The 9,157-nt window shown below is 42.1% G+C and overlaps 1 protein-coding gene across 1 annotated transcript in view; it reads left to right on the top strand.

Annotated features, from left to right (window-relative positions):
• The window catches only part of LOC116850019 (dynein heavy chain 2, axonemal-like), a 71,502-nt gene that overhangs the window by 58,445 nt on the left and 3,900 nt on the right, over positions 1-9,157 (top strand). The window contains 16 exon segments of the mRNA XM_032827781.1: positions 62-237; positions 482-633; positions 1,138-1,302; positions 1,385-1,551; positions 1,829-2,048; positions 2,527-2,739; positions 3,249-3,464; positions 3,652-3,802; positions 4,272-4,421; positions 4,498-4,630; positions 4,832-5,176; positions 5,948-6,220; positions 7,144-7,488; positions 7,694-7,828; positions 8,087-8,363; positions 8,585-9,001. Coding sequence (XP_032683672.1) covers positions 62-237; positions 482-633; positions 1,138-1,302; positions 1,385-1,551; positions 1,829-2,048; positions 2,527-2,739; positions 3,249-3,464; positions 3,652-3,802; positions 4,272-4,421; positions 4,498-4,630; positions 4,832-5,176; positions 5,948-6,220; positions 7,144-7,488; positions 7,694-7,828; positions 8,087-8,363; positions 8,585-9,001 — 3,535 coding nt within the window.

Below are 9,157 nucleotides of genomic sequence, written 5' to 3'. Positions count from 1 at the left end.
CCCCCATTAATCCGCAATCAAGCCCGAAGCCGCGGCATGTATCGCCATTCGAATCACGCAGGATGCTGGCGCAGAAGAGGCAAGATTTAGCAGATCAGGCGAACAAACTTCGCGGCGGTCTCTCGAAGATCGACGACACCCGGGTGAAAGTTAAAGAAATGGCGGCGGAGCTCGAAGTCACTCAGCAGCAAGTTCATAAATCTACCCTGGAGTGCGAAGAATTCCTCGTAACGATAGGTACACGGCGCGCACGCGACAGTGATGTATTATCGGCAGCATTTATCAGATTAATCTATGAGGACTTATTGCTTTGAAGCCCGCGCCGTTTCTGACTGCCTCGTGTTGAACGGCTAATAATTAATCACACGGTATTCGTTTGTGAGAGAGTGTCCTTCGCGCGCACGGACATGCACACACACACACACACACACACAGACACATGCATTGCTTCCATTGCGCTCTGTGTGCTTACAATGCGCAGCAAGCCAACGCAGAGACGCTGATGAGGCGCAGAAGGCCATCGCTTCCAAATCGCGTCGCATCGCCGAGGAGCAGAAGGAATGCAAGACGCTCGAGGAGCTCGCACGAGCTGACCTGGCGACCGTCGAACCCGCATTAAACGAGGCTATCAAGGTCGTGATTATGCAATAGCTTCTTAAGAACGTCCGCCCACTTTCAAGCAACGTTGAAATTTCCCACCGCCACGTTAAAATTCCGATTTAATTCTCCTCTAGTTTCATACATTTCTCCTTTCTTTTTTTTTTTATTTGAATTTTATTTAAATTCGATCGTTGTATTTAATTTGTAGCTCGACTATCTTTCCCTCTATTAACAGAACAATTCGTCATTAAAAGAACAAGTCGTGCGACAAATACGAAATATCGAAATAACAATAGCTCAGGATTACGAGCGATTAAAAATAAAAGGATTTCGCGTTCGAAATTTTTTTCGCTCTCTACCAACGAAATATCATGCTGAAAAATCCACCGGACGAGAACGGGGGAGCGGAACGAAAGATACTTCCGGGCGTCGCTTCGCTCTAACAATCTATTTGTTAGAGAAGATTTTTTTGCCAAAACGGGGAAAGCAGGCGCGCCTCAGGAAGTACGAGGGTGACGTAGGCGCGCGCGATTTCAGGCGCTGGAAACCTTGAACAAGAAGGACTTGGCCGAAATAAAGTCCTTCGCCCGTCCACCGCCGAAGGTCGAGATGGTGATGGAAGCCGTGATGATTCTGAAAAACTCCGAACCGACATGGGCGGAAGCGAAGCGCCAACTCGGCGACGTAAACTTCATTAATACGGTGAGCGACAATGGCTGCGACTGGAGCGCGCGAGTCCATTCTCCGCGTTCCGCGAACTAACTCGCCCTGATTTGATTTCTAGCTACGAGACTTCGACAAAGATCATATATCGGATAGAGTTCTGCGAACAATAGCCAAGTACACGTCCGATCCCGAATTCGATCCGGCAAAGGTCGGCCTGGTGTCTGTTGCAGCTAAGTCACTTTGCATGTGGGTGATAGCTATGGAAAACTACGGCAAGCTGTACAGGTGAATTGTCAGATTGAGGCGAACAAAGAATAGTGTACAGAGTTATGGTCTAAATATCCAGTATTTCATACGTTTCGTGTTGAAGCTTTTCTTCTTATGATACCTCCAAAGCTTCAAAGTTCCTTCCGCTTTTTAAGTTCTCGCACTTCTTACCAACTCACAGTTCCAAGTTCTGTGAGTGACAGTCGCACATCATTTAATCGATCGATCACCTCCCCGCGTTCCTTCATCTTCGTTCTGCGAATATAGCCGGTTATAATTTTACGACGCGTCGCAGGATCGTGGCGCCGAAACGGGAAAAACTACAGGTCGCCTTGGAGTCGCTGAGGCAGAAAGAAGCGGCCTTAGAGGAGGCGATGCAGCAACTGAGAAACTTACACGAGGAGCTGGAAAGATTACAGCAGATGTACGACGCGAAGATGAAAGAAAAGGAGGATTTGATTAGGCTGGCGAGTACACTCGTGTTTCTTGTGCTTTAGAGCGCCGGAAATGGCCTCGTATAGAAGGAAGCCGAGAAAGGAAACTGTCCGGCTAAAGGAAGTCGGCCAATTCAGCCGCGCGCCTCGCCAATGGCACTTACATAAACTTATGCCTTAGTAACTGCGGCATTTCTCCCGCATTCGCTCGGCTTCCATGAGCGAGATGTATCCCTTCAAGGGAATTCCGCCATCTGTACTGATGCGGAACGAAAGTTACGTATCTAGTCGATCCGAGCGGGAGTAACTCCCGACGAAACAGTCCGCGGGCTTACTCGATTTTCGATAATAACGGCTGCTTTAGCGCAACAACGACGGGAATGTTCGCGCAAATACGCGCTATTTCGCTCGGTTGACGAGCGAGAGAGAATCATGGATTCTGATTTAACACTTTAACGAACGTGTCAATTTTTCTTGCTGCCTTCACTGACGAGTCAAAGGTGGCATGCCTGTATTTGCTGAGACATATCTTTGATTCGTTCGGCTTTTTTTTTTTCAGGCTGAACTGTTAAAGCTCAAGCTGGAACGTGCGGGGATGCTGGTGGACGGCCTCGTCGAAGAACGAATTCGATGGCAGAGCACAGTAGCGTCGTTAGCAGAGTCCTTCGATCAGTTGCCGGGTGACTGCTTGATATCCACCGGGTTCGTGTCGTATCTGGGTCCGTTTGTGTCTAATTATAGACAGGAACTAATGAGTATCTGGTCGAAGGAGGTGAGTTCTCGTGCGCCGTCTTCGAGGCTGTTTATCATAATTTTCTATCGCTCTCCGCGAATGCTGCATCAAGTTTGCGACCTAACAAACTATTACGTTCCAATCGCAATGAGAGTAATTAGTTACGACTGAACTGGACTCGAGTTGCTTGCATTTGCGTTCTGACAAGGAACCGTTCTCCTTTGTTCGGAGCCAAATAAATGAATTTTGGTATCAATAAAGAACATTTTAATAAGTGCTGAAAATGACGCTGAAAATGAGACAAAATCTCAAATTTCTGAAACTTAGGTAAGTTCGCAAACGTAATCTTCACTCTCAACACTTATTAAAATATTCTTTAATACGAAAGTTTAAAGGTTTAAAAGTTTAAAGGTTTGTACGAAAATTTATTCATTTGACTCCTGACAAAGAAAAAGGGATCCTTATGAGACATAGTAGCTCATGATTCTTTCAAAGATAGTTTATTACAAGCATTCATACGGAGAAGACAATTAATATGTACGGCGAAGGTGCTGGAGAGGGAGATACCGATGTCGCCGAATCTCGATGTAAAGGAGTTCCTGGTCGATCCGCCAACAATCAGGGAGTGGAACATTCAGGGATTACCATCCGATGGGTTTAGCACAGAGAACGGCATCATAGTGATGCGAGGATCACGTTGGCCCCTCGTAATCGATCCGCAGTGTCAAGCGGTGAAGTGGATCAGAAATATGGAGGCGAGAAACGTAATTGTCCAGTGTAGTGTCCGCAACGCCGATGTCTATATCGAAGGAACTGATTTCCCCGTGACGACCACGTCGCGATATTGAATTTAAATGGAAATTGCGCCGACTAATACGAGACAAAGCGACTGTAATCGACTAAAATCGGAGAGTTTACTTTGTCGTTTTAACGCAACGATTACAATCGCAGTCGCTGAGGGTAATCGACTTTGGCCGAGCGGACTTTACGAGGGTTCTGGAACAAGCAATTCAGTTCGGAAAACCAGTACTGCTCGAAAATATCGGAGAAAGCCTTGATCCGGTCTTAAATCCGATTCTGCAAAAGGCTTTCGTTAAATCAGGTAGAACTTCATATGTATTTCATGCAGTTATATCTCCGCAATTCTGCCGCATTTGCAGATGAAAATCGCGCAGATTTCCTCTAATTTTAATTAATATCATCATTCACTTTAATTATTTAATTATATTTTTTAATTTTCATTTTTAATTTTTTAACTCTCATTTTTAAATTACCTTTTTAATCCGTCTATTTTACATTTTAATTTCAATATTTTAATTGTCTATTAAACATCACACCAAAACCAACAAGTGAAAGGAACATATTAATTATTGTTGGTATAAATAGTAAAATATTAACACATGTATATGCATATAATATGCGTCGTTAATGCGTCGTAAATTGCCTCGTTCAAACGTAATTGAGTCATGAAACAGAAGGAACTGCCGCACGTATAAGATGTAGCGCGCGTGTCTCATTTAATCTCACTTATGATTCTACATCTTTAACGGCGACGACGACGCGTGCCTCAGGCGACCAGGTGATGATAAAATTTAACGACAAGTTGATCACTTACAATGACCAATTCCGCCTGTTTATGACTACGAAACTTTCGAATCCCCACTATGCCCCGGAGATATCCACTAAAACGACATTATGCAACTTCGCTATTAAGGAGGAGGGTAACTAATTGTCTTACCGTACACTCGAGAGAAAGATAGAACGAGATTAGAGAATATAACTCCGTCCTGAATGTAGGACTCGAAGCGCAACTCCTAGGCATCGTGGTCGGGAAAGAAAAACCGCAGCTCGAAGAACAGAAGGACAATCTGGTCCTTACGATCGCGTCCGATAAACGAAAACTCAAAGAACTAGAGGACAAGATACTGCAGTAAGATCCACGGAGGATAGCTCCGATTTTTCACTCCGAATATTTTCTACCTTCGAGTTGCCAGTTCGTCTCGCTCGTATGCAATTGGCGGATGCGCAGTTATTTATCCAGCGCTAAGCTCGAGCGTCGTTTACCGGCAATTGACTAACATAATTATGAAACACGTAAAATTAAGAAGAGCATGCCTCTTACCCTCGTTAGCTTGCTCAGCGTGGCAGGAGGAGCTTTCCTCGACGATCCAGACTTGCTGAATACTCTACAAACGTCAAAGGCCACATCTATCTCCATCCAAGAATCTCTGGTCGTTACCGAGCAGACAGAAAGGGAGATAGATTTAGCGAGAGAAACGTATCGACCATGCTCGAGGCGCGCCTCGATCCTTTTCTTCGTGCTGAACGACATGAGCGCTATCGATCCTATGTATCAGTTCTCCCTCGACGCTTACAACGCGTTGTTTATGCTGTCCATCGACAAGAGTCCCAAAAGGCTGAAGTTACACGACAGGATCGACAGCTTGAACGATTATCATACGTACGCGGTATACAGGTGCGATTTAGAGAGACGCACGGGGAGAGACGGGGAATTTGTCAAAATTTACCAAAGTTTACAAGAATTAATTTTCGTCGCCGGCTCTTACTGACGGAACTCGCGATTTACGCAAATATTTTCACGCATTTTATTGGAGATTTTATTAGAGATTTCTCTCTATAATTACATTTGTTTTCATATAATTTTTCATGTAAAATAAATTTGATTTGTTTATATGTGAATATTCAAAGGACTATGTCGTTGTCATACACATATGTCATTGAGGTAGCCAAAATATTAAATAAAACTGAAAATCTTTAGCAAAAATAAGCTTGTAAAAAATCAATGCGCATATCACACATGTGTGACGCTGATAGCGAACGTGTTAAAAGATACCAATTTCTAGCTGGACATTCTTATTATTTTAGTCTTCAAATGCAAATATTTAAAGACCGAAATATTATAAGAATGTCCAGGATTAGATACGTAATATATTCGAGAATGTTATTTTATCGAGTCACTTTCATGTATTATTAATTTCAATTAAAAGAATAACGAACATAAATTATACTTGCATTAGAGATTTTTCTCGCCACGTATAATTTCTTGACAATATCCGTGAAACGATGTCTCTCTAAGAAAGATTGAGTCCGAGAACAAACTTAACGGAGACAATACGTTATAATCTTTCTCTCTCTATCTTTCTCTGCGGATATTCTGAAAGATACAGAAGAGAAATGTATAGTCCTAAAGGGAAATTGATCCGACGAATTTTATTTTTGCGGATAGGAACACGTGCCGGGGTCTGTTCGAGCAGCACAAGCTACTCTTCTCTTTCCACATGTGTGTCAAGATATTGGATGCGCAGGGTAAGATCATCCCAGGAGAATACGCGTTTCTGCTCCGCGGCGGAATCGTGCTGGACCGGGAAAATCAGCCGGACAAACCCGTGCCGTGGCTGCCGGATGAAACTTGGGACAACGTCACGGAACTCGACAAGCTACCCGGATTTCACGGAGTCGTTTCTGCTTTTGAGCAGTTCCCGCGAGATTGGCACAATTGGTACGTACTACGTCATGTCGTTATTTCGGCACTTCAGTCTTTTTCAGCAGATCTTCCTCGTGATACTACTCTTTTCAGTTTAATTTCATGTTTAATTGAACTTGCTCGCAATGATACTACAATAAAAAAACGATATATCTATCAAATATTGATTTAAATACATATGTAACGAATCTCGCCGATTTTATCGCGTAAAAATCAAACAAAGGTGTAAAAATTTCAATTTTTCAATTAATGATTATTCATGTAATAACGACAAAACCATCAGAAAGAGAAAAGTCCGACTGTCACGCTCGTTTATATCCAAATGTTTAAATATATTCAAAATATATAAGGTAAATTTTCCAACAATTGAACTTTGTTTCAATGATTAAAACATAATTACATTAAAAATATAATTAAATTTAACATTAAAAATATAATTAAATTTTTAAAAATTTTTTAAATATTTTTAAAAAATATTTCTGAAATATTTTTAAAAAATATTTCTGAAATATTTTTAAAAAATATTTCTTTATGCGCCAATTTAAATATTATTTAATGACCATTCAATTATTAAGTCTGTGCTGTTCAGTATTTAGAACATTATTGATTTCTTAGTTCAATTACTGGCAGAATTGGCATTATATAATGTATCTCATTAAAATTTATAATTGATGTTTATTGATTATTTTATTTTCTATTATTTCTCGTTGATAAACCAAGGTTTTATATAAAAAGTTAGTTTTCTTTGCAATGTTACTAATTACTTCTTGATAAAAATACAAAACTGATGGTGCATTAGTTTTGGGTTTGGGTGATGGTGTTTAGTTATTGGGAAATATACCTTATATATCGTATGCCAGAAATATTTTAGGCCAATACGTTTCTATACGCAATAGTAACAGCTCGCCTACCTTCTTATCAGTCACCGTAACATTCAGGTACATCAGCACAGAGCCGGAAGCTATATCGCTAGTCGGCGAGTGGGAGGAAGGGTGCACCGAGTTCCAGAAAATGTTATTCATTCGCAGCTGTCGACCTGACAGAATATCTTTCTGCATCACGAGCTACATCGCGCGCAATCTCAGCCAGAAGTTCGTGGAACCTCCTGTACTTGACCTAAAAGCGGCGCTGGATGATTCCGTCGCGCATACACCATTGATATTCGTCCTTTCGCTCGGCGTGGATCCCACTAACGCGCTCGTGCAATTAGCCGATAGCCAGGACATGACCAGTCAGTTCATGACGTTGTCGCTGGGCCAAGGACAAGCACCCATCGCCACGAGGTGAATTGTAGGAAGCTCATGCAATCGTGCGGTACAACTATCTCGAACGCGTAGAAACCAAGAACGGCGTAACACTTCGTTTTTCAGTCCTGTTGATTACATTGCGAGGAAAATTCAGACGTCACGTTTCAAATTGAAAATGATAATAATTCTTGCTAAAATATATCTCTGTCGATTCACATGTAATTTTTTATTTCTCACACAGTATGATAGAGGTCGGTGCCAAAGAGGGATCCTGGATATTTCTCGCGAATTGCCACCTCTCGCTCAGTTGGATGCCCGAGTTGGATAAGATCGTCGGGACACTTGGTTCCAGCCAAACTTTACACCCGAAATTTAGGTATCTGAGAAACACGAAATACGTGTATACCATCTTGTATTATTCACGACGCTTATTTCTCACACGATACGACACGACGACCCAAATATTTATTAGGATTTATTTATATTATTTTCCTAAAAATATTAAATTTATCAGAATAATAAATAATAATCTTAAATAATAAGTGAAATCAGTTAACTTAAGTCGCAAAGAGCGAATGTTTATGAATAGAATTGTCGAGATGGCTGTTTCAACAAGCGTTCAATTCTTTCGTAGATTATGGCTTAGTTCGAGCCCGACTCCCCAGTTCCCCATATCGGTTCTCCAAGCGGGAATAAAGATGACTACCGAGCCGCCGAAAGGACTAAAAGCCAACATGAAACGCCTTTACGGTTTAATCACCGAAACGCAGTTTGATCTGTGCCAAGAAAAGTCTAAATATAAAAAGCTGCTGTTCACACTGGTCTTCTTCCATTCTATTCTCCTAGAACGGAAGAAGTTTCAGCAACTCGGTTGGAACGTTGTCTACAGCTTTAACGATTCCGACTTCGAGGTACACCCGACGAAAAATAAAAACCGCGCGGCATACGTTGCGAGAGAAGTGCTCCTTTCTCTCTTCTTGCCAATGCACGATTCATTTTGCACGAGACAATCATTCTCACGGGTCTCGAGCCAACGCTTCTCATAAACGTTCAAATTTAGCTCCGTCAGAACAATCGTCCGATGATGAAGAAGCGCACGAATGTCAGCGCGATAGTAGGATTTATGTTTCAGGTTTCCGAGAACCTGCTGCAAGTTTACCTGGACGAATATCCAGTCACGCCGTGGGAATCTATGAAATATCTCATAGCAGGTGTTTGCTACGGTGGTCACGTGACCGACGACTGGGATCGTCGGTTGTTGATGACATATGTCCAGCAATATTTCACGGAAGAGGTCCTGACTACTCCCCATTATCGTTTGTCATCACTGCCCACCTATTACGTGCCTCGCGACGGTTCCTTAGAGTCGTACCGTGACTTTATCGCAATTCTGCCGAACGTGGACAAACCGGAAGTGTTTGGTCAGCATCCAAACGCGGACGTCGCTTGCCTGATAATGGAAGCTAGGAGCATGTTCGAAACTCTGATGAGTCTTCAGGTACAAGCAGTCAGCGTCGACAAGGACGAGAACAAAGAGGATAAGGTGAGTTAATAAAATTCTGAAATTTGCCATTTTTTTTTAATTTAAATTTCGCGTTTCCTGCTCGACGGATTTAATAAAATAATAAAGTATGAGAATAAAATTATATGAAACTCTCTCTCTCTCTCTCTCTCTCTCTCTCTCTCTCTCTCTCTCTCTCTCTCT

This window comes from Odontomachus brunneus, unplaced genomic scaffold, assembly GCF_010583005.1.
Source record: "Odontomachus brunneus isolate Ranch 3 - 2012 unplaced genomic scaffold, Obru_v1 Obru_scaffold_131, whole genome shotgun sequence".
NCBI lineage: Eukaryota > Metazoa > Arthropoda > Insecta > Hymenoptera > Formicidae > Odontomachus > Odontomachus brunneus.
This window is presented reverse-complemented; position numbering and strand designations above follow the sequence as displayed.